At 44.0% G+C, this 25,842-nt stretch overlaps 1 protein-coding gene across 1 annotated transcript in view; it reads right to left on the bottom strand.

The window, feature by feature from the left end:
* GSG1 (germ cell associated 1) overlaps positions 1 to 5,859 on the bottom strand; it is a 91,862-nt gene extending 86,003 nt beyond the window's left edge. Inside the window, exon 1 of the mRNA XM_078683528.1 lies at positions 5,547 to 5,859. Within this exon, the coding sequence (XP_078539654.1) occupies positions 5,547 to 5,859 (313 nt within the window). The remainder of the gene's footprint in view (positions 1 to 5,546) is intronic.
* Between the last annotated feature and the right edge of the window lie 19,983 nt (positions 5,860 to 25,842).

Genomic DNA, 25,842 nt, shown 5'->3' with positions numbered 1-25,842 from the left:
TAAGAAAGGGAATATATTGTGCTGTTAATGGTGGTATTATAAGGTGGGGAGATTAGTTAAATGGGGTAGTACTCTGTATGGTTGTAGAGGGGTGGCAACACCTATATTTGCTTCTGGTGTCATAAGACTCCAAGCTCCAGCCCTAAGGTTACCTTCTAGCCATCAAACAAGCTCCCTAATTGTGGGCATTAATCGCAGAAATTCGCATCCAAGCAAGGGGCTCTAGTGTGTGGGAAGTGTGGGCAGTAAAAGAAGGCAGCGCTCTGCTGTGATGTGATGTTATTTTTAGTGCTTAGAGACTATAATGATGTGGTTAAAGCGCTATATAAACCAGGTTATTGGGGGGTTGTCCTGGGACAGTGAGCTGATTGTTTCCAGCCGTGCTGTGCCAAGGTGCAGTCGCTGCCTCTTCCATGAGCTTTCCAGCTCTGGGCACAGAGTGGGGTACGTCTGTCGAGAAGGCGAGCTTCTCTCTGAGGCCAGGAGCAGCTCTGAAGGGGAGGCAGAGGGTTGTGAGGTGGAGTTGGTGTGAGTTAAGTAGGGGGAATGAGTGTTACGTGGGACAAAGTTCACCGGTGGGGACGCAGGCAGTGCGAAGGAGGACGTTGAGGCAATGAGGTGCAGGAGTAGGGGTGACAAATCACTTACTCCTAGACTTACCCTATAAAGCAATTAATTTAATAGACACATTGTATAGAGGTAGTTTCAAAAGGTGCTTTTACATTGTGTGCTAAGGAGCTTGGTTTGATGGAAAACCTTTGCTTAATGATCTTCACTTTGTGTAGATTTAGCGCACGAAGCGGTCTGAGCCACTGCAAAAGATTTTTCCATGGACACACTGGTGACATAACTTTAAAGCAATGGTGTAGCTTGAGACGCTTAATAAAAGTTCCACCAAAGCGGATGAACACAGTACTTTGCGGATGGGAAACTGATAAGAGAAACACACACGGAAGAACAGGAAATAGAATGCCTACAACCAATAGAAACTAACAAAAGTAAAATGACAAGCACAAGGACCAATAAGTAGTGAAGAAAAATTGAAGGCAGGATGTTAGCTACTTTTAAGATATATTTAATACAATAGATTTTGTGCAAGTGAAACCTAAAAAGCAGGTCTGTGCATCCAGGCGGGATGCCATGGCCTGCATATGTTGGTGGCAATAAGTGCCTAATGCTGCCCCTCTTTGCCCCTCTGTGTGACCTTTCTCTAAGCTTAACACGAAAGGACAGAAGCCCTGCGCACGAGGCTCAGAAGTCATTGACGAGAACATCCTCACAAGCCACAAAATGAAAACCACACCATTAAATAATCAACTCAGAAGACTCTGGTGATCCTGGCTGCCAGTGTGCCCACTGCATGTGCGCTGCTCAGAGCACATAAAGTGTGCTTGCTGTGTGTGTTGTGTGCTACGGCTTGTAGTGTGATCATAATGTCTGCAATGTTCTGACATGCTGTGTGCTCGAGCTGCTCATAGCATGTGAACTCTGCTTGCAGTGTGTGGTGTCTGCTCCAGCGTGCAGTGTGCTCAAGTGTGTGCAATGTTCTCAAATGCTGAGTGGCAAAAGAGAAAAACCACCACTGGGTCCGGGCTCCCAACAGCACAGCTTGCCACAAGCTAGTAATAAACAAAAAGAAGTGCACGTGCCACTACCAAGTTATCTAACATATTTTTCACAAAACATCTGAAATAAAACACTATGTTTTGTAATCTGAATTACGGTTATTTATTTACTTTTGAAATTGACTCAAAGCTCATCCATTTGGTATTTTAATTTTTCCAAATTTGCATTTTTTAAGACCTTATATACATGAAAGAAAACCAAACACAATCACATTCCTATTTACAAAATCAATAATACATTCCAAATTTCCTCATTCGAACCCTCAATCATCACTCTTTCATACCATTACAAATGAAACAGACAGTGCACAAATATATGAATTAAGTGAATGTCGGAATAAAAGTATTCACAACAAAACCATAGACATTTCTTGTTCTCAACAGAACACCTATTATAAAAGAATTCTGTGACTTTATCTCTATTTCAGGCTTTTTAGAAGCAGTCTACGCGTTTCGAACTCATGTCAGTTTTGAGTTCTCATTAGGACCATAGTCTGTAATAAAGGAAAACCAACCTAGATTTAGAGTATGAATTCCAGTTGAATATATGCTACCTCTACCATTACTGCTAGCCTCCTTATCTTACCTCTCGCTCATCAGAGATCGGAGGAAGGTGAATTATCCCTGTCGCCAACACAAATCTGATATGAAGAAAAATCATAGTTACCAACCGCTTTACACTTTATGTACACAACGTGTCAACCAGACCCCTTTCTTCACTTACTTATGAATGTCTGTTAGTGTCCCAATTTTCAATGTGAACTGCCTGGCTCTCGCACCCCTAGGAAAAGGGGGAGAGAGATATAGAGGAAGGGACAAGTAAATGCCCATTGTTTAAAAAAAAAAAAAAAAAAAGTTTTTGGGGGCACCTGTGTATTTGATATGTGGGAACTGCACCAAGGTTCTTACCTTGGGGTGGGGCACGGGCAGCTGGGAACACGAATCTTGTGCCTCCGCCTGGAAAACCTGCAACAACATCGAGTCGAGGTCAATTTGCTTGTTCGACCCTCAATGTTCTAACGGCAGGATGCCTGCTTGATTTGGTGGATATATATGTCTCTATGTACCCTTACCTTCGACAAACGGGGCACAGTGCTGTACAACAAGGTCTTCTTCGGTGTTTGCAAACGCCGCGTCTCAGTCGCGTTCGCTTCCGGGTCCGCAAAGGATCATGGGAAGTGTAGTTTGATCGGCGTCACGCTTTTTATGTAGTTTAGCGTGGTCCCGTACATTGTCTAAATCGTAATTGAGTAATGTATCAGAGTTATTCTTTGCATGTCCATGATTCTACTCCTGATATTTACGGAGGTGCCATTCGTGAAATGAAGTTTCATGTACATCCTCATTTTAGATTTTAGGGGGGAGTCTCCATACTGTATTCTGCCAGTGCTATGATTCTTGGCAGGCTTTCGATTAGACATCTCTATGTCTATCAATTTAAATCATTTCCAGAATGTAGGTGCCTCCAAGCTGTGTGTTTTCCAAGTCACCTGGAAACTGTAGTTTCAACGTGTGGTTAGAAACTACCGAAATTCTTGTGGAACTCTTTACCACTGTATCAATATTCTTTGATGACGCTTGAAATACATGAAACTTATGTTAAAAAAATTCATGGGACGATGATGGTATTAAAAAGTGTGTTAGTGGGTTTTTGCGACTGGTCGCAAAAGATTGTATTTATTTGTCATTTACATTAATGTGGCCATGGCCTTTTGTGGTTCTGGGCCAAAAATGCCAAGGTATAAAGTGTTGTTTTCAAGTCTTTGGCAGGGTTTTTTTTAATGGAGACATTGACTGTTTTGGATTTTATATGAGACCACAGTGTTATAGCTTGAACAGTTCTGACATCTCATTTAATCCCAATATTGCTGTGTTGAATTTCACTATCAACATGGCTTCCATTCTTGTCAATTTTGCATCTAAAAAAACAATGGGCATTTACTGGTCCCTTCCTCTCTCTCTCTCTCCCCCTTCTCCTAGGGGTGCGAGAGCCAGGCAGTTCACATTGAAAATTGGGACACTAACAGACAATCATAAGTAAGTGAGGAAAGGGGTCTGGTTGACACGTTGTGTACATAAAGCGTAAAGCGGTTGGTATCTATGATTTTTCTTCATATCAGATTTGTGTTGGCGACGGGGATAATTCACCTTCCTCTGATCTCTGATGAGCGAGAGGTAAGATAAGGAGGCTAGCAGTAATGGTAGAGGTAGCATATATTCAACTGGAATTCATACTCTAAATCTAGGTTGTTTTTCCTTTATTACAGACTATGGTCCTGATGAGAACTCAAAACTGACATGAGTTCGAAACGCGTAGACTGCTTCTAAAAAGCCTGAAATAGAGATAAAGTCACAGAATTTTTTTAGAATAGGTGTTCTGTTGAGAACAATAAATGTCTATGGCTTTGTTGTGAATACTTTTATTCCGACATTCACTTAATTCATATATTTGTGCACTGTCTGTTTCATTTGTGATGGTATGAAAGAGTGATGATTGAGGGTTCGAATGAGGAAATTTGGAATGTATTATTGATTTTGTAAATAGGAATGTGATTGTGTTTATTTTTCTTTCATGTACATAAGGTCTTAAAAAATGCAAATTTGGAAAAATTAAAAAACCAAATGGATGAGCTTTGAGTCAATTTCAAAAGTAAGTAAATAACCGTAATTCAGATTACAAAACATAGTGTTTCATTTCAGATGTTTTGTGAAAAATATGTTAGATAACTTGGTAGCGGCATGTGAGTGGCAAAAGAAGCAATATGAACGGAGATAAGGGAGTGCCTGAAAACACAAGTACTCATGTGAAGTGCTTGAAAAGTAAAAGAAAGAAGCCCCCAAAAAGGGAGCAGTGGAAGGACACAAGTACTTAGTCCATGCTCCAAATGAGGTACAAACTTCAGAGACAATGTGACGCATGAATGCCTGCCAAATAGAAGAGAAGCAAATGTCAGCTGTGCTTATGCTAACCAATGGTATGCCAGTGGGAGGGTTCCAGCCCACTAACTGTAATCAAAATATTTTGAAGAGACAGCGCATATGCTGTCTATGCGAGACCTAAAAATGGATTCCAACTTATAAAAGCTGCCATCTGGTGAGGATCCTTTTTTGCCAAAAAGCAGAGATTGGTAAACATTGCACAAGAGGAATATTTTGTGGCCAGTAGTAGAAATGGTGTACATTTGCACTGAATATTAGGGGTTAAATGAGGAATGGGCTCTGACCTCAATACTTACATAGCATAAACCTTTTCCTAGATGAAAATCTAAACTGTGCACTGTTCAGGGGAAAAGAAGTTTCTAGAGATATAGGTCACGTTTATCAATATTTTCTGCCAGTGCAAAGCTGTACAAAGTTTTGAAAGGGTATTTACTTTCCGGCGCAAAAGGTTTATTTCACCCTAAGCAGGCTGTTTGCCCCAGAGCAAGGGATGACAGCCGCATCAGGCCCTTTGTATTAGTTCATATGGCTCTGAACTGCTCTACCAACCTTCTGCAACGCAGTGCAGCTACACCGGTTGCTGTGTTATTTTACATTAAATATAAGTTAATCTGCCCCATAGTGTGCTTCACTAAGTTCTAAATTGCCCCATTGTGCAAGAAAAAAGTAGTGTCTAGCACCATAGTGTGCTTGATAACAGCCTGAGCTTTCGCACTGTTAAAGTGAAAATCAGGTTTTAGAAGGTTTTCTGAAGCATCCACTACATAGACCACCTGGTGTTGAAAGACATTAGCAGTAGGTCCTCCTGCAGGGCCACAATAAACAACTGACATTATCCAAAGATGCTCGGCTCTCCTTCCCAAAGTAAATTACAGAATAACATTCCTCATGACAGCACAGGGAATGGGGCCTGAGATCACACTCAGGGAACCAGGAGGAAGAAACCAGCTACAGAATGACTTGTCAAGGTACCACCATTACCTGCACCAAGAATGTTCTCCTCACAGGAAAACCATATTCCAGTGTGGAAGTATCGGAATGCGAAGCGGTCGTCGCCAGTTTCCCAGCTGTAATGCACCACCTCGTGCCCTGACGCGTTGGTGCTTTCGACTGTAACTGGAACCACGATGCACTTGGTGGTCTTGCCTTTCCCACACAAGGGCTTGGGGACTTTCTGTGTTCCTTCACACCAGTAGCTGCTGAGGAGGGCTATGGCAGACAGGGTCAAGGACAGGAGATTCAGCACCACCGCCAACACCGCGCGGCGCCAGTGCAAGATCTCATTGAACTCCATCTGCGAAAACAACCAGGAGAAGAACATTAGTCCCTGCGCTCCAGAAAGGACTCACCCAAGTTAGTGTCTCCAGACTGGACTCAGGGGCATATTACCAAGGGCCATAATCGCCGCTTTAGCGGGACTTTTTCCCGCTAATGCGGCGATAATTTTATCGCCCTATTACCTAGCTGTCGCTAACACCAGTTAGCGACAGCTAGTAGGAGATGGCGATCAGCTTGGGGCCCACTTTGCATGTCAGCGATATTTATCGCTAATGATATGCAAAGTGGGCGTGCCAAGATGTTAGCGACTGGAAACAGTCGCTAACATTGCTATCTCCTATTACCTACAAAGGCGTACTTTTGGAAATATTTGCGCTAAGCGCAAATATCTCCAAAAGCTAACGCCTGCCCAGAGCAGTTCTTAGCCATGTTATCCAATGGGAGGTGGATAACATGGCTAAGAGCATTAGCTCGGTAATGCATGAATATCGCGGACTTTTCAGCGATATTCATGCATTACGGCCGATTTTAATCGCTTTTGAGATAAACCTTGATAATAGCGAGGTTAATCTGCGATAAAAATCGGCGGAGCTCGGCGATAATAATATTGCCGCTAACAGTGTTAAGCGATAAATATCGCTTAATCTTGGTAATATGCCCCTCAGTCTTTTTATTTTTTTATTTTATCAATTTCAATTTCATTAAAGTGATCCATACAGAAATAAACAACATTTGACCCCCAAGAAGCCGTAACCCACCCTCCTACACAATTAATCAGTATCACATAAAAATAACATCAATACAAATTGTCAATAGATGAGTGGTTACAGAAGAAGGGGATAACAAAACAAGCACAGAATCCATAAATAGAGTACTATCACATTACTAAAGTGCAAGGTGCAAATCTTGTATACCTCCTAATATAATCTTGTGTACCACCCTCTATCACCCTCGGGTGATCTCATCACCTCAAATCCATCCAGTCCAGGAGTAGCGCCCACCTCCGCAGTCCCTTATTTTTACCCCGGGCCCCTGTGCTCAAAATAATTGCATTTTCCAAATTACATACTGCAAGCACCCACTGCCTGAAAACGGGTGTGTTAATGTCCAGCCAAGCCGACACAATACATAGTTGAAAAATAGTCATAGTTATAAATAAAAGCTCTCCACCTCTGTCACACCTCTCCCCCTCTGGTACTCCCAGTGGTATCACTACCGGTGTCAGGGGAACCCTCATATTTAATTTCTCATTAAAAGATTCAGTGATTTCTGCCTTAATCATTGTTAATGCGTGACAGGTGGCAAAAATATGAATACTATCGACTCCCCTGAGTTAACATCTGGACAACGTGATCCCTTACCCTCTCCCATTTGATAATTCTACAGGGAGTGTAATAAAGGTTAAAACACGTTTTATTTTACTGTACTTGCAGCTTTGAGTATAGTAAGATAGTTTGAGCCAATGAATAGGATTCTAGAAAGCTACTCTCAGAAATAGCCAATTTCTCCTGCCATCTCTGAGAGCATTTGACAAGGCCGTCTTTCATCATTTTATTGAGGAGGGTGTATATAACGCCAGTAGGGGGTATACAACTATCTACTAATATTTCCACCAAGTTACACCTTTGGAACCCTGCCGCCCTCCTCCCTTATGGGTGGGAAGACCCTTACCTGCAGGTACTTAAAGAAGTCTTTTCTGACTAATATCTAAAATCATCATTAATCTCTTGAACAGACTGTGCTGCTGTCCAGATACTACCCTGCTGATGATTGGAGATAAGCAAGAGGCCAGAACCTTCGAATATACTTTAGAGTCCCCGTTGATCAAAGTGATTGGTCTATAAGACCCAAGTTCCGCTGCCAGCTTATTTGTCTTGGGGAAGATAACAATCTTTGCATGCAACCAGGAGGGAAAATTTGCACAAACAGGCTGGTGAGAACATCTTTTAGCTCTGGTGCAAATACCGTTTAGAATTTCACCGGGATACCCCTGATGCCAGCCGCTTTACCTGCAGCGAGATTGAAAACAGCAGCTAAAATGTCTTCCCATGCAGGGCCCCCTCTAAACTCTCCTATACTTCTTCACTAAATCGGGTAAGCGGGACCTCATCCTTGAAGGTTTCCAAATACAAGGATTGGTAGTATCTTTTGAATGCCATCCTTATTCCTGCAGTATCAGAGATCAAACCCAATGCAGGATTCTTCATTTCTTGGACTTCACTTTAGCCACCCTTCTGCCTCACCCTAGTGGCTAAGTGACGTCCAATTTGCTCACTACATTCGTAGGATTTCTCCCTCTACACTGTGTACTTACCCGCTACTTTTGTTGTAGTTTACTCATTGATAGCAGCTTTCGCTAAAGCTACCCCTAATTGCGCCTCTCGAATATTGTTCTTCTGTTGTGTGGCGATTATTAATTTCCTTTCTTCCTTAGCTAAAGTGGTATAAAGATCTTTGATTCTTTACTTTTCTTTTTTCCTCCAACTTAGCATAAATTGGAGAGTCTCTACCCGGATCCCTGCTTTCAAAGTGTCCCAGACAATTTCGATCAGAGCACTTCCCAGATGTTCCCTAAGGAATGTAGATATCCTTTCGCTCAAGTGGGATAGATAATCATCATTAATTTATAACACCCGCTCAAAGGTCCATTGAGTTCCCTTCTTGGAACTCCAACACAAGGGGGTTATGGTCAGACAAGTCCCGGGGGTAAAGCTCACTGTCACATTCCTGTACAACAGAATGAGAGACAAGGAAAAAATCTAGTCATGCATGTGTCTGATGCGGCAAGCAGAAAAGGGTGTAAACCTGGCCTCTTTAACTGCCAAACATCTGTCAACCCATGATCTTTATAGAGCCCACTAAGGGAATAAAATACATTTGGTTTCCTTCCACACTGCTCCTTACAAGACCAGCTTGTTGGCAAATTAATATTTAGGTCCCCACAGAGAATTATAGGTAACGGCCACTGTACTAATTCGTTGGCGAGCCAGTCAAATAGATTAGGCTTATCTGAGATGAACCCCTGTGCAGTGCACAGGGTGAATCTTCTTGTAGTAGAATAAAAGGAAGTGATAAGCCACCTCCCTCGCCAGTCTGAGCGCACTTGTGTGAAAGGCCCTAATGCACATCGCTCTAAGATTGCGACCCTACAGGTACGTGTCCCTTGCAGAGTACCACCAACCACTTTGTACCCCAGAGTGTCTAGCAATGACAGTTGAAACCCTTTGATATGAGTCTCCTGTAGACAGATAATATCAGCCTCTAGCGCTTGTAACTCAAAAGCTACACTGGCCCTCTACTTTTTAGCATTGAGCCCACAAATATTCACATTTGCAATTCTCAGTTTACTCATCTCCCCCTGCTTTTAAATTCATCTTAGAATCACCACTCATTCTCTCAAAATACTGGTCAACGAATGACTTCCACTGTCCCCTCTTCTTGGCAAATCTCTTCACATTTCTTATTAACTGTGTAGTACCCACCCCTCTTGCGGCCTCCCAAGGCCCCCTCCTGTGGCCTCCCAAATCCCCCTCCAGGACCTCTCCGAACATCACCCCACGCAGCCAACCTCCCCCACCCCCATACGAGTAAACAGGCGACATGCCTGAGTGAAGACACCCGTGAGAGCCAGCAGGCCCCATCACTCCACTGCCTAAATCCCCCGGAACAGGAGCCCAATATATACAATGCGGCATAACCCTTAGGAAAGAGCGACCTAGTTAATCAGCAAAACTAGTTAGACCTCGACTTCACACAGGCATCACCCACTGAAGACATCTTACTGTTTTTCTCTCCAGGAGCAGGACCCAGCCTCCGCTAATCTCTTTAAGGTATTCCTGGTCCAGAATTTCAGAGGTAAAACTACAACTGCGACCCTTATACACCACTTTCAGCAAAGCAAGGTTTTGAAGGAATACCTCTGCACCAATTTTCTGAAACGGGTTAAAAAGTTGTCACAGCCGCCATCGCCTCTCTACTGTGGGGTGTGCCAAATCGGGCCTAACAGAAAATGTGACAACCTAAAACTCCCTTTTTTAATTGGGGCGGGCTAAATCGAATATTGCTTAACGGAGCAGAAAGTTCCCAAAGTACACTCTTATAGCCCTGGGTCTCTCTGGTTCATTGGTGCGAGATTTCTTCACCATCAGCGGGAATCTATGCGCAAGTTGGATTTTTACATCCCAGTCCCACTTGTTTCTTTCAGGAAAGGCGTCTCTCAATAATTTAACTATGCAAGATCTTGCTTCAATGCCCTCCACCCCCTCAGAAATCCCCAAAAATCTCAAGGTATTCTGTTGCTGCCAGTTTTCTTGATCTTCCAGCTTCCAGAAAACGTCTGCCATAATCGTCTCCTGAGAGGACTTCTGAGTTTTGAGTGTATTAACTTCAAACTCGAGGGACTCTGTCCGTTCCTCAACCATCGCTATTCTTCCAGCAATGTCTTAGCATGTTTAATATATTTTCTTTATAGTTCCGTGCAATTGTTTTGTGGTTATTCGTGCACAATGACTCGAGCTCTGTGTTTCTTCCTGCTCTATAGTTTGGAGGATTATGGCGAGCGGCGCTTCTACTGTGGAAGGCTCTGAAGACGTAACCCCTAATGGTTCGTTAGCATCCTTAGGTGTTTCCCCAGATTCATCTGCCAAGAATACCAACTGGGTTGCAGAGTAATCCCACCATAGGTTCTCTGCGGAGGCCACCTCCTACTACTATTGGAGTCCTCAGCACAATCACTCCTTTATTTCCTTTTTTTCTTCTCACCCCTGCCTGTCAGTTTACACTGTGTCTGTGTTATACATGCAGTATTATCGAGGGCATCACTGGAAGAGGAATAGGAGGGCAAATCATCACTAGCGGAAGACGAGTAGTTCCCCAGATTAAGGAGATCAGAGTCATTGGTCAGGGATAAATATTTCTCTCCCATATCAAGGGATTTAGCTGTTACTATTGGCTCATTCCCCACAGAATTCCAGTTCAGAGCTCCTGTCGCAGTGATTCCGGTTGCCTGTGCTACCATATTGCCAGCAGTTGGAGTTCGACCCGCAGTCTGGGAATCGACCTGGAAGTGTGTCTCAGCTGGTCTCTGATATCCAACATGAGATCTCTGTCCCCCATTGCCAAGTCTGTACTGTTTGGTATGACTGAAGTCAGCGTGCATACAAATATCTGGCATAATGTGTCCTCCCCAGGCTTTGGACTTTTGCTGGATTTTCTGCTTTGGGGTCAGATTTCTGAGGATTGGGAAGGATCACTATTATGGCCATCAACTTTGCTTGTGTGCTTACGGGGAGGTGATACAGAATAACCCCCATTCATCAGTGAATCAGCCAGACCCCCGCCTTACTACCAGATCCAGATTTAAGGTCCAGCCCTCCGGTAACCACTGCTGGGGATTTATTACCAACTGAAAATAATGCGGAGATTAATGGTTGGATCACCAAGACATCTCCAGGTAAGCCAGCCTTTCCTGGTCGTTTGCCTTCCTTTAGTCCACCATCCATTCCACAAGGCTTTAGTTTGCACCTGCCAGAGCTTCCTTCTGGTTTCCTCCCCTTCTTCAGTGCCTTAACGGGATCATGGAGAATAGTGGAAGGGGCAGGGGGTCCTGCAGTGACCCTGGAGATACCGTTTTCTTTACCCCTCAGCCAGGCATTCCAAAGATGACCCAAAGACGTAGCAGCCAGCGGCGAGTCCCAGAGGGCACGAAAAACATCCTTAATGCTGCAGCCACCCGAGCCTGAAGCAGCCAGCCTTGTCTGCTACACACATTTGCGCCAACCACTGACACAACAACAGGACCGCATACTTCCATGGGCTCCTCCTAATACAGGAGACTCAGGACAGAGGAGCGACATGAAGGCTAAGGTCCTGTACGGGCGCCATGTTGCTCCCCACCACAGGACTTAGTTTTTTAATGTCTGTGATGGATTGATAAAATCCTCATTCCTTAGTCTGAAATGGTTGAGAGATGTGGCGTGGTAGGAAGATGGTCTACACCTCACCCCTGGGTCTACTCATGAATTCCACCTTTTGCTCTGGTTTCTGTATGGAATCTATCAGCATGCCTGGGTTGACAATACATTAGGAATGACTATCGCACTTAGCGGGGGTTATTTATTGCTGCTGCAACCATCAGACACAAGCTCCAAAGATTGAGATGCTAGTGTGCACTTCCTACCTGAATGTTGTGTTCCATTGCTTTCTTGTATGAGAAGTCACACACAGATGATTCTACACCATCAGATACACCACATTTCAGACCAATTTACCTTCTAGAAACATGCTATTTAAAATGTTAATTCAATTAAGGGCAGCAAGAACTACAACTTCCAGAATGCATTAGGTTGTTAAAGGATCATCTGGTTACCTGGTAAAGTGAAAAGCAGAAGATAGTCACTTTTCTAAAGCCTGAAGGTGACTGTCTGGTATTTTGCTACAGATGCAATAAACTGCATATTATGGCTTTAAAAGATTTTGAGCATATGCAGAAATGTGAAATGTACCTCCAGGACTACCCTGATGTTTTTCCTCTTCTGTTCTATAATTTCAGATGTAGGTATGTAAGAATCCCCCACTAAGCTGGCTGGTAATTTAGACCATGGGCACTGGTAAACTGTTGAATGGCTGATTAGGCTTGAAATATCTAAATTTCAAATAAGGTTTAAGTATAATGGCACAGCAAAATGAGCTAGTGGCATAGTGATTATTTCCAGCAAAGCTTTCCGCACAGTGCCTAGACGCCCTTGGGCATTTGTGCGCTATATACATTTTAAAATCAAAATCATAAAGGTCCGATGTATGATCTGCGCTGAACACATGAAAGGCCTCAGGCCTACCCTTGCATCCTACCCAGTTGGCACCTAGCTTCATCCATCAAGTCAAGGGTAAACCTTTTTTACATGCAAAACAGTCTACTTGTCATCTTAGTTGAGGCACAGGTAAAATACGTGAGATTTATTGTGACATGTAGTAGGCAGAATTTCTGGTACATCGTTCATTTCTCACACATTGCAAATGTCTGCCTCAGTGAGTTCAGCTACAGTTTTTATGTCTGCTTGGGGCTTTCGCCCTCCCTCCTGCATGGCCGTACCCACACGTTCTCAGTGAATAGCTGACTTAGGTTAAAAGTCAACAACCCCCTCGAGGCCACTGGTTGGCCAGAGTGCCAATCTGGGGCAGCTTACTTGCTGGAGCTTCTATGGGAAAAGGAAAGGGTGAGGTGTTATCTGAGAACAATGGATGTAACCCAGATCTTTTGACTGGGGGAGAATGTTTGCATTGTCAGCATTCCGTCCATCATTTGTTTGCTGTAACACTTTTCACCCTCAGTGAGATGGGTATGCCCAGACGTGGGTCCCTTGCTCACTGTGCCACTGGATTCAAGCTAGCCTAGTTGAAGAAGGGTGACATACCATGAAACTGGTCCCAGAATGCTTGTTTCTGGTCCAGGGAGGACCTGGCCTGGTAGTTCGGTCTAGACTATTCCCATGGGGCACAGGGTCAAGACTGATTTGCATATGGCTGGGTCCAAACTGGGGTGGCGTAGTGGGCAAAAGAACAATGGATTTAACCCAGATCTTTTGCTGGGGAAGAATGTTTGCATTGTCAGCATTCCGTCCATCATTTGTTTGCTGTAACAATTTTTTTATATGTCATCCACACATTTGAATTCCTATGTTTAAAATATTCTGGAGAAATATGAGTGCTGCCAACATTATCAAAATAATGTTAATTTTATTAGTTGGCCTGTCATCCTTCACTCTTCTCCCAGCTGTGAGACTATGATCCGTTGCTGAAGAAAATATCTCAATAAGTTGAAATCTTAATTGGTCGTGCACTCAATTCCGGGCTATACTCACTCACCTTCTGTTCGCCAGAAGGTCGGTAAGTTGGGAAATCATAAGATAAAGTTATATAGACCATACAAATTATAATTATAGGCAGATTGTTAAAAGCTGCTACCAACAACAATGGTGGGTGAAGAAGGGAGGCTGGGAGCATAGGTGAGTGCAGTGTGAGACTCTCAGGACAGGTGTCACTGCTGAAAGGTATGGGGATAAGACAATTGGCACAAGTTCTTTCAGAGCAAGGAGGCACAAGATCATGATAAATGGAACTTAGGGCCTATGGTGTTTTTTGGGAGCATCACTCTCAAAGAGTGGGGAGAACAGCTCTCCAAGAGTAGGGATGCCCTATTGAATTAAGGCAGTAGGAAATACATTATGCAGTTTGGCCACAGCCACAGACAAAAGACAACGCTGATTTCTTACAGAGGCAGTGCATATATTTCTGCAGGACAGGATTTCTTAAATAGGCAGTGCATCCATTTTTGGTAAGGAGGCTTACCATAAAGAAGCCCTGGCAAGTCAAAACGTCAGTGTTGCGCACACAAACTCATGCATTCACAAATGCTCTTTACCTGCATTGCATGCACAAATGCTATTTATTACTTTCAAGCCTTCCTTATTGGCTTTGCTAGTGCTGGGAAAAAGAAAGTAACAAAAATGTACAGTATGTATATAAGAAATAAAAAACTAATGTGACAAATAGCATAATTTTTAGATCTAGAATAGGCATGCTTGCTTTCCGAATGGAAACACTGCTTGTAAGACAGAATGATACACCAATTAGCCCACAGCATAAGGTGTGAAGTAATACTTTTGGGTAACACCAAAAGCCACTCGATGAATATTTTAAATAAATAGCAACAATACGTCATGCAGACAGCAGAACTGTCAGACCAGACCGTATGAATCAATATGACTGAAAGCAAGAAGTCAATAGGAAATTCACAGCACATTGTGTAGTGTGAAGGAGACCTAAAAAGGAGCTACTGGAATGGACTTAGTCATCTTGAACCACAGAATATGAAACTCAGATTTTTTTAATATGTCTTCTGTTCAAAGAAAATTGAGGGCAGAAGATAGGAGGTTTTTTTTCTAACCAAGGAGGGTCTCTCAAAGCGAGAGGGTTTCCAACTCACTCTACCCCAGAACAACTGTTGAGTCTGAAAATATATTCATAGAAATAATCTGAAAGATTGAAAAAAAACACCATTCAGATTCTGCATCCAGCTGAATAAATTAGCACAGACATTAATAAACTGGAGTTTAATATGAAGGAAATCGAAAGCACCTGCAGGACACAGCAGATAAAATCCCTGCATCTAAAGATAAATACTCAGAAGAGTGTTGTGTAGGAATCTAGGACCCTAGTATAATTTTCCCGATTCATGCCCATATATAGGTATAAATTACCCGATCCTTATGTAGGCATATAAATCATTACCATATTTAGACTGAGCCTATGCAGCCCAAATACAGCATGGCTACTTCCACTAAGTTCTGAGAATCAACAACGATTTCTTTGAAAAACCCGCCTTCAGCAGCTAGGGACTTTCCCTCGCCTGAATACTAATTTATCTAGGAAATCATGGAGTTTTCAAAGAACTGAGTCTTTGAGTGACGTTATTATGTCCAATCATACGTCAAACTCGGCACCTTCAAGGTATAAATATGCCTACATTTGCCCAGACAAACACACGGTGGTTTGGAGCAGATCGACTAACTACTTGCCCGACGCCCTGCAGCAGCAAGTGCCGAAAGAAGCCGACCCTCCAGCTGACGCACTGAGAGACGCTGTCTTTTCTCCTGCCGAGAAATCCAGCTCCAGTGTTTCCAGGCTACCCTTGCGGGTTCCTGGGAAATCGAGTCCCGAGAGAGAGATACAAGACCTCCTTCATTGTAAAACCAAGGTACGTAGCTCATTAGACCCTTAAGAGAATTCTTGGAATAGATTCTTGGCAAAGAATACTAAACTTAAGTTACTCCTCACTTACTTCTTCCCTTGTACTAGACTTAGGTTAGGTCCGGGATAGGCGTATTTTAGAAGCACCAGTTGAGTACTTTTAGTCATTATTTTATCATTGTATGGCTTTTATGTATTTTATGTATTTTATGGCTTAGAAACCATATCATGCTGTTACAGTACTACTTTATAATACTCATCATATTATATGCCTTGTACTTTATAACCAGTATTACAATTGTAGCAGTACATTTCTTATGCTCGAGAAAGAAGACTATTCAATAAATACCTTTTATTAAAAATGCCCGTCTCTCTATTTCTCAGCACCTCTGGTGAAATGAAGCATGCACGATTGACTGAGTAAAATAGCTATCTATTGTTTCCGTGCCTCTAGAGATTGATTTTTTATTCTTGGGAAACAAAGTTGTCATGTTTATGCGGTTGTCAGAAACTAATCCCTTCTTGTTAATTCGAGAATGTTTCTAGTGACCTCTGAGCTAGCTGGCACTCCCAATTAAGTTTCATATATTCGGTAGAGACCTAGGAACTACACTACATGGCGTGGTCCTTCGAGCAGGATGGGAATATAGGAACTACACTACATGGCGCCCAACATTTGGTCACCATTAAGTGTAGTTCCTATATTCCCAATAGGCTCTGCGCATTGAAATAATATATCCTGCAGTTTAGACGTAGGACTGAGGTCGACAAGGTCTCTACCGAATATATTAAACTTAATTGTGAGTGCCAGCTAGCTCAGAGGTCACTAGAAACTTTCTCTAGAGGTCTTTTTCTCCACAGCGAAAAGCTTCAGGCGGGTGAACCTGCATATCTTGCCTGGCAACAGTGAGCCCACCCTGGGGAGGACTCAGAACCCCAATCAATGGAGCTCAGAAAAAAAGTCCCAAACAGTTCTCAGTTCTCGGAAAAGCACTCCTACTAACTCCTCCAGGTCATAAGGGCTGGCAATCTAGGTACCAGGTCACTCGTTAGCTAGAAATTCTTCAGGGACAAGTCTTCAATGGACAAGTCTTCAGTGGTCACCTGTGACTTCTTGGGGTCATGAATCCTTTCTCCCTTTTTTGCCCCTGTTAGATTTGATTCCCTTAGGTAGCATTCCCTCAAACTTTTTGCCTTCACCTCTTCTGTTTTGCTGAATTAATTATTGTTGGTTGTAGGACTGGTAACCAGTGCTCAAGTGCGTGTGCGCTCTCTCTCTCTCTAAAACATGGTACAATTGGCCTACAGTTAATTACCTAAAAATATTTATTTAACTAGTAAGTCCCTAGTAAATGATTCTCAATGTACACAGGGCCTGTAAATGAAATGCTACTAATGGGCCTACAGCACTCATTGTGCCACCCACTAATTAGCATTTTAAAATGTGTCTCAGGCCTGACACTGCAGCCTATTGTGCAGTTTTAAACTGCCTTTTCAACCTGGCAAAAGAAACCTTTTGCCAGGCCTAAAACTTCCTTTTTAATACATATAAGTCAACCCTAAGGTAGGCCTTAAAAGCTCATCGGGCAGGGTGCATTATATTTAAAAACTGGTACATGTTTGTTTATGTTTACATGTCCTGGTAGTGAAAAGCTTCTAAAGTTGTTGGAACACTCTGCCACTTTATCTCAGATCAGAACCTAACCTCCTGAGTTTTCGTAAGAAACTTAAAACTTTTCTGTTTAATTAGTCGCTGATTCCCCTCCCTTTTCTGTTGAGCACTGATGGTAATTCTTAGCGCCTGGACGCCTCAGGGCAACTGCTAGCGCTTTATAAATATGTTTTTCATTTCATTTTCATTTCATTTTTCATTATTGCAAGGCCTATCTTCCCAATAGGATAACATGGGTTACCTTATTACAATTAATGAGTGACAACTTGAATTTTGAGGCAGATAACAAAAAAATATTTACACTTAAATGAATTGTCATTTAAACTCCTCTTTAATCGTAAAGTAAAGATTGGAAGTCACAATTCTGAAAATTCTACCTTTAGAAAGTTGCCATTTTCTTGTCCTAACCATTTGCTGCCTGCTGCCTGTGTCCTGGGTGCAAATGACTGTGAATAGCTTAGCAGTTGGCCTTTGTGTATTCCTTACAGACAGTGAGACAAAGGGGCACTTTGAGTTGACAGGATGGTTGGGGCGGAGCTTTTCCCTGCCCCAAAGAGCTGCCATCAGCACACACACGGTAAGGTTGCGGCGTCTGAGCCTCGCTACTATGCTAAATTGCACCTCCTGAGCTAATTTTTAACGTTGATGATATAACCTTTTAACTTTTTTACCTTCCTAACAAATTTATTACGTTTATTCCTACCTCAGTACGAAGGTGCCTGACTTACTTTGGCACTTATGCACGCTAAATAGTCTCAGCACTTTGCACTATAGACAGGATATTAAACGCACCTTGCATTTATTTTAAAACTTACCTGCTTCTTGTGCTCCGGTCTCCGCCCAGTTCCGTCGCGGCTTGGGTGCCATTTGTGCTGAGGGCGTCATAGACGGCATACACACGTGCCTCACTTCCGGTTCATTGTGGTTTAGTCTTCCGCCGCAACCACCTACATACCAGTTGCCCAAGCGGACGCACCGCGACTGGTGGTAAGGGTGCAGCATCTGCGCTCCGCTTTTATGATAAGTTGCATCTCTGAGATAATTTTTTACGTTGAGAATATACTGTTTTTAACCTTTTAACTTTTAAACCTTCCTCACCTGCTCCAAAGGGCTGCCATCAGCACACACACGGTAAGGTTGCGGCGTCTGAGCCTCGCTTCTATGCTAAGTTGCACCCCCTGAGCTAATTTTTAACGTCGATAATATAACCTTTTAACTTTTTTACCTTCCTGACAAATTCATCACGTTTATTTCGACCTCAGAACGAAGGTGCCAGACTTACTTTGACACTTTTGCACGTTAGATAGTCTCTGCACTATAGACGGGATATAAAATGCACGTTGCATTTATTTTAAAACTTACGTACCTGCTTCTTGTGCCTCGGTCTCAGCCCTGTTCCGTCGCGGCTTGGGTGCCATTTGTGTGGGGGTGTTATACACCAGATAAACCTGTGCTTACCTTCAGGGTAACAAAGGCAGTTCTGGGTAGTTGTGGTCTAGTCTTCCGTCACAACCACCTAACCAGATGCCCGAGCAGACACGCAGCAGACGTGCACAGCGGGTGCACTGCTGTCACGCCAAAGGCTAGCCTGTCTGTGCCTGTCCGCACCTGGACCGCGCCCAGAGCCAGAACCTCTGTCCATTTAATCCCAGGTGGTAGGTCCATTATTAAATACTCCAGGGAAAAACTTCTGAGTCTAAACATGGCATCCAAAAATCCCAATTGCTCCTTACTAGGCTTGCATAGGGAGCCTAAGCAATGTAACCAGTGCAAGATGCACCTGAGCTTTGCAAAAATCAGGGCTTGCTACTCCGCACCCCTGGAGGGATTTCCTCAACCAGGAGCACTTGAGGTGTTTTATTGGATGCTCATCAACGCACAGTCCCTAATAAAACACAAAATTGCATTTGCAGAAATGCTTAACACACATAAGCGTGACATGACGTTTGTTACCAAACCTTGGGCAGATGAATCATCTGACCCGGATTTGGCACTAGCCGTACCGGCCACCTACTTAATTGTCAGAGCAGATCGTGCTGACAAGAGGGGTGGGGGTCAAGCCATTATCTACAGAGCCAACTTGTCAATCACTGGCTCCACAACGAGAAGCAGCCCATACTGCAAAGTCTTATCATTTAGGATTGCACTAAGTAAATACTATACTTTTAAAGGCCTTCTGGTATATGGGCCCCCTGGTACAAGAAAGACTTTTGTGAACTCTAATAGCCCCTTCATTGAATCCAGCATTGACGCAGCTGACTTTTCAGTCTTGGGGGATTTCAACTGTTAATTAGAAAACCTGGAGGACCACGATACAACCTCTCTAGTGGATACCATGACCAGCTTTTCTTTAAGACAGATAGTTTAGCACTGACCACTCGCATCAGACCATACCTTAGATGGCATTTTTACATCAAATCCATCAATGAAGGTCTCAGAGGTTCTGCCTATTTTATGGCCAGAAATAACTCAAAAAGGAGGGACTAGGGGCTATTTTAAGGTCCAGCATATGCGTCCCAATAATTATCAATACAAGAAGGTATGCAGTTCCTATAGTCGAACGAGAGAGAGAGGACAGCTGAACTAGGTGGTTGTATAGTCGCAAGAGTTACAGGAAGGATGAGGGATTCCTCCTGTTGGAATTAGAGTCTCACATACCCGGCAGGGTGTCGTACTTTATCATAGGGCATTCTACTCGTCAGGTCGGTGCTGCAATACTTGACGGGCTTCCTATGAGGGGCTCTTTGCCCGAGCTCTTTTATTCCAAAGTGATGTTGGCTGCCATGGGGGTGAGGGGCTTAGGTGTGTAGATGAATGTAGTGCAGGTGAGTGTTTAGAGTGAGTAATAAAACAGGATATGGAAGTACTGCAGAGAAATATTCTAATCAGCAAGTCTTCCAACCTGATTAAAAACAGGATGGTGCAGTACTGAAATAATGTTTCAGGGATGGCGCACTATCAAGTGGTCCACATGTTTCTTGACGGAATAGTCCTCAGATCTAGTGGCAATTCATCAGGACCGAAGTAAAAAGCTGTCTACACCGTGGTTGATTTGGCTGGTAAAGTGACCCTGATAAACCAAACCTAAAACCCAAAGTGTGGTACCTGAAATTCAATGACCGACCACATTGGGGTTGGTGTCAGTCGTCAACAACTCATTGCAGGAAGGACACTTGGAATTACCTAGTGTTGGTTGCTCAGCGGCAAGTGCGCCATCATACCTACCCACTCGCTGCCGGAATCAACTTTAGGAATTGCATACCTTCTTGTTTTGATATTTTATGGCCAGACCATAAAGCAATACTGTTCTCAGTGAGTACTTTGCAGCAACTTCATAACCCCAGCACAGTTTCTAAAGGCCGTGACTTGAGGAACATTGACCCCCTTGCACTACAAGTGTCCCTTACCAGTTCAATGCCCGACCTGACTACTAATGCAAATACTGCAGCCCTCAGGTTCTCTACCTGGATTAAAGCCCATTTAACCCTCTAGCTCCGGAAAAAACTTTTTACACTACGTGGAAAAAAACATCAGAACCCTGGTTCTATGATAAACTGAGAACCCAGAAAAACACTTGCAGAAAGTTGGAGAGGCAGTGGAGAGTAAACTACGGCCTATTGGGAAAAACAAAATATGCACAAGCGATGTCTGACTATGCGAAACTGAGATGGGAAGAGAAAAGCAAGGGCCTCATTTATGAGGCTGTGCGTCACTTTTACGCCGCCGGTGCGTCACTTTTTGTGACGCACCAGTGGCGTAAAAAATGTGCCTTATTGCGCCATATTTACAAAGTGACGCGTCACTTTGTAAACCCCTGCGCCACATTATACCTGCGCCAGGTATAATGTATTAAAGGGGGGCGTATTGACGCAAGGAAGGGTTGTAGAAGTGACGCAGTGAAATCTATGAGATTTCACTGCATCACTTTTAGGACGCCGTTGCGTCAAAATCTTGCGCCGGCCTCACAGCAGGCGTAAGACTGACGCATGCCCTTTCACATGGGGCTTGCCCCATGTGAAAGGACGCATTGCTGGAGTTGCGTCACTTTTGTGTCACACTCCAGCAATGCGGCACTTTTGCGCTTACAGATACATCAGAAATACTGACATGATGCGTCATACAATAAATATGGCGCATCAGGAATGTCGCAAGGAGTGCGCACTGAGAAGTAACGCATCGCAGCTTTCACGCAGCGATGCGTCATTTCTCATAAATGGGGCCCCAAGTATTTTGCAACAAAAATTTTGCAGGCGAAAAATTCAAGTAAAGAACTCTTCAGGACAGTCAAAAGCCTAGCTAAATTACTGGAGCCCCCCCAAGTTATGACAGCTTTGTCGAATTCTTCATCTCAGCAGTCACAACTCCTTCCCCATGAAACCTGGCTATGTCATTTTCTCCAGCAAATGTGGAACAGATCTCCCAGGGGGTTAGGATATCAAAATCTGGGGCTCCATCTGATCCATGCCCCCCATAAATACTGCATCTTGCTCCTGAAATTATCAGTGAACAACTGGGGGTTGTATTCAAAGAGATTATCAGCTCAGGTACTTTCCCTGATGCTTGGAAAATAACCTCGATCCTCCCACGTTTGAAGAAACTCAATTTGGATCCTGCCGATCACAGTAGCTACAGACCCATCTCTAGATTACACTTCCCGGCAAAGGTATTGGAAAAATGGCTAAATATTCAACTTTAGGCATTTATTTTGAATTTGAATTTGAATTTAAAAACATTTATATAGCGCGCTTTTACCACGCGGTTTCATGGCGCTATCCACTGAACTTTTAAATCCATCTCAGTATGGATTCCGGGAGGAGCATAGCACTGAGACAGCCTGGGTCATGGCGGCCAAAGAACTTAGATCAATCATGGACACTGGTGATAAGGCCGCCCTGATTCTATTAGAATTATCTGTGGCTTTCGACATACTGATCAAGAGAGTATCAGATTAGGGTTAAGAGGCACCGCCCTCAAACTGTTTGAATCATTTCGGTCCAATAGGGTGCAATCATTACAGACTAGAGCTTTTTCATCCAGGTAATTCATGCCTCCTTGTGGGGTGCCACAGGGCTCTTCTTTAACCCCTACACTGTTCAACCTTTATGTTACCCCCCTGGCGAAAATTATCAGGCAGTTTGGTTTCTCAGTTGTCTCTTAAACGGATGACACGGATGATACCCAGTTAGTGGTGTCAATCTCAAGTGACATGGAAGAGACTGCAGATCAATTCAACCGCTGTATGAACCGGTGGATGAGTTCCAACTACCTAAAATTGAACGGCGGAAAGACAGAGGTCCACCTGCTGGGTACCAATACCTCCTATTGGTCACCTGGATGGTTGCCCTCTAATCTGGGAGATCTTCCAGTCCCAGTCAAGAAGGTGAAGAACCTAGGTTTTATATTTGATGACAATCTGACCTTCGAACATCAGATCAGCACTCTTACTGCTGGATTATGGCAATGCCCTTTATATGTGCATCCAAAAGCAGCATTTACCTAAGCTGCAGGATCATCAAAATGTGGCAGCCAGATTGCTGCTGGATATTCCTAGATTTCAGACAGTCTCCCATGGACTAAGAATGCTGCATTGGCTCCCAGTCGAAAAAAGGGATTTTAATTCCAATGCTTAGCATTTCAGGCACTTACACGGAGTTGGTCCTCAATACCTGTAGCAGCATCTGTTCTGGTATGTACCCTCTAAAAATTTAAGATCATCACAGAGCAAACTTCTACAGATCCCTATATTCAAGAAAGCACGCTGGGGTTGAAGAAGTCTCATCTTGGGAACAGTTAGAACATGGAACCTGCTCCCAGGTGATATAAAAAAAGACAGCAAAACGCTGCTATCTTTCAGAAAATCTCTAAAAACCTGGCTCTTTGCCAACTAGAGTCATGTTTACTACTTTCTCATTTGCAACCTTGCTGGGTCCCGCTGGCACTAGCGCCTAGACGCCCTCAGGCATTCGTGCGCTATACAAATTGTAAAATCAAATCAAAGAAAAAAAGGAACCTAACACTGGTCCTTCGTCACCCCAGACTTCTTGGAGCTTTGACAGGGGAAGTGAAGAACTTTCCAGAATCAGATTTGAGGGTAGTATAAGAAGTCCCCCTTTTAAACGCTGGCTCCAGGTATACATATTGGTTATTAAAAATCTACATTCCATGCTGTGATGGAAGAGGTCACGGGTATCGCACTGTTGCCTGAAGCAAGGCGTTGTTTGCTGAATGTTTGGGAGCCGACTGATTATGATGTGGCGCAGACTCAGTGGGGGACCCTTGGGAATATGATTGCCAAGAGAGATATTGCGCAGTTGTGGGGCTCCCAGAGACCGCCCTCGGTCCTGGCATGGAAGGAGAATATGGACTGGTGTATGTTTAGAGAGAAGACGGTGTATGTGGCGCGCGGCAGACCTAAAAAGTGGGGTAAAATCTGGGGCCATTGGAACTCCTACCGGGATGATATATGCACACCTCCCCTCGCGGATCCTCCGGATGTTTCGTCTTCCCCCTGACCTGACATTCCTAATGATGTTTTAGCTTTAAAGTTTTATGACTCTGAATTTCCCCCCTGCTCCCCCCGTCTTGCACTGATGATTTGTATCAAATTGTAATGCACTTCCTTCCTCGCTGAGCGCTTATCCAGCTGTACTGACTTTTATTGCCATGTTTGTATATGTTTATTTGATAATAAAAAGAAATATTTAAAAAAAACTACTTTCACCAATAAATTCGTTATTAATAACAAGTAGAAAAATAGCTTTCACTTTTCTATTCTGTTCCCAGACCAAGAAACAATAACATGTTTTTTAATCATAACTGTGTGCTCATTGAAAATGTAGCCTTGCCTACTGTGACAAACATCGTTTGTAAGTATTCACCGTGCAGACATTTCTAGCACGCCACACTGTTAGATATGCTTCAACCAGCCCTCTCGCGGTACAAAAGGGGGTGGTGATGGACGGAGCATCTGAATCAATCAAACACTCACACCCAGTCAAAAGATATGGGTTTAATCCATCACCGTTCTTTAGCCCACTCTGCCACCGCAGTTCAGATATGGCTATATGCAAATCAGTCTGACCCTGTGCCTCATGGGAACAGTCCAGCCCGAACTGCCCAGCCATGTCTTCCCTGGACCGGAAACAAGCTTCCGGGGACCGGTTTCTGGCATTCCAACCGTCTTCAGCCCGGCTTGCTTGAATCCAGTGGCAAAGTGAGCAAGGGACTCACGTCTGAGCATACCCTGCCACACTTATGGCGGCAAAAGCGGTACAATAGGGGGTGGTGATGGACGGAGCATCTGAATCAATCAAACACTCACACCCAGTCAAAAGATCTGGGTTTAATCCATCACCGTTCTTTAGCCCACTCTGCCACCCCAGTTCAGACATGGCTATATGCAAATCAGTCTGACCCTGTGCCTCATGGGAACAGTCCAGCCCGAACTGCCAAGCCATGTCTTCCCTGGACCGGAAACAAGCTTCCGAGTACCTGTTTCTGGCATTCCAGCCGTCTTCAGCCCGGCTTGCTTGAATCCAGTGGCAAAGTGAGCAAGGGATTCACGTCTGAGCATACCCTGCCACACTTATGGCGGCCAAAAGCGGTACAAAAGGCGGTGGTGATGGACGGAGCATCTGAATCAATCAAACACTCACACCCAGTCAAAAGATCTGGGTTTAATCCATCACCGTTCTTTAGCCCACTCTGCCACCCCAGTTCAGACATGGCTATATGCAAATCAGTCTGACCCTGTGCCTCATGGAAACAGTCCAGCCCGAACTGCCAAGCCATGTCTTCCCTGGACCGGAAACAAGCTTCCGAGGACCGGTTTCTGGCATTCCAGCTGTATTCAGCCCGGCTTGCTTGAATCCAGTGGCAAAGTGAGCAAGGGACTCACGTCTGAGCATACCCTGCCACACTTATGGCGGCCAAAAGCATTACAAAAGGGGGTGGTGATGGACAGAGCATCTGAATCAATCAAACACTCACATCCAGTCAAAAGATTTGGGTTTAATCCATCACCGTTCCTTAGCCCACTCTGCCACCCCAGTTCAGACATGGCTATATGCAAATTAGTCTGACCCTGTGCCTCATGGGAACAGTCCAGCCCGAACTGCCAAGCCATGTCTTCCCTGGACCGGAAACAAGCTTCCGTGGACCGGTTTCTGGCATTCCAGACGTCTTCAGCCCGGCTTGCTTGAATCCAGTGGCAAAGTGAGCAAGGGACTCACGTCTGAGCATACCCTGCCACACTTATGGCGGCCAAAAGCGGTACAAAAGGGGGTGGTGATGGACGGAGCATCTGAATCAATCAAACACTCACACCAGTCAAAAGATCTGGGTTTAATCCATCACCGTTCTTTAGCCCACTCTTCCACCCCAGTTCAGACATGGCTATATGCAAATCAGTCTGACCCTGTGCCTCATGAGAACAGTCCAGCCTGAACTGCCAAGCCATGTCTTCCCTGGACCGGAAACAAGCTTCCGAGGACCGGTTTCTGGCATTCCAGCCGCCTTCAGCCCGGCTTGCTTGAATCCAGAGGCAAAGTGAGCAAGGGACTCACGTCTGAGCATACCCTG

The sequence above is a fragment of the Lissotriton helveticus genome, chromosome 3_1, assembly GCF_964261635.1.
Source record: "Lissotriton helveticus chromosome 3_1, aLisHel1.1, whole genome shotgun sequence".
In the NCBI taxonomy this organism is placed as follows: Eukaryota; Metazoa; Chordata; class Amphibia; order Caudata; family Salamandridae; genus Lissotriton; species Lissotriton helveticus.
The sequence above is the reverse complement of the archived record's forward strand: the minus strand, read 5'-3'. Positions and strand labels throughout refer to the sequence as shown.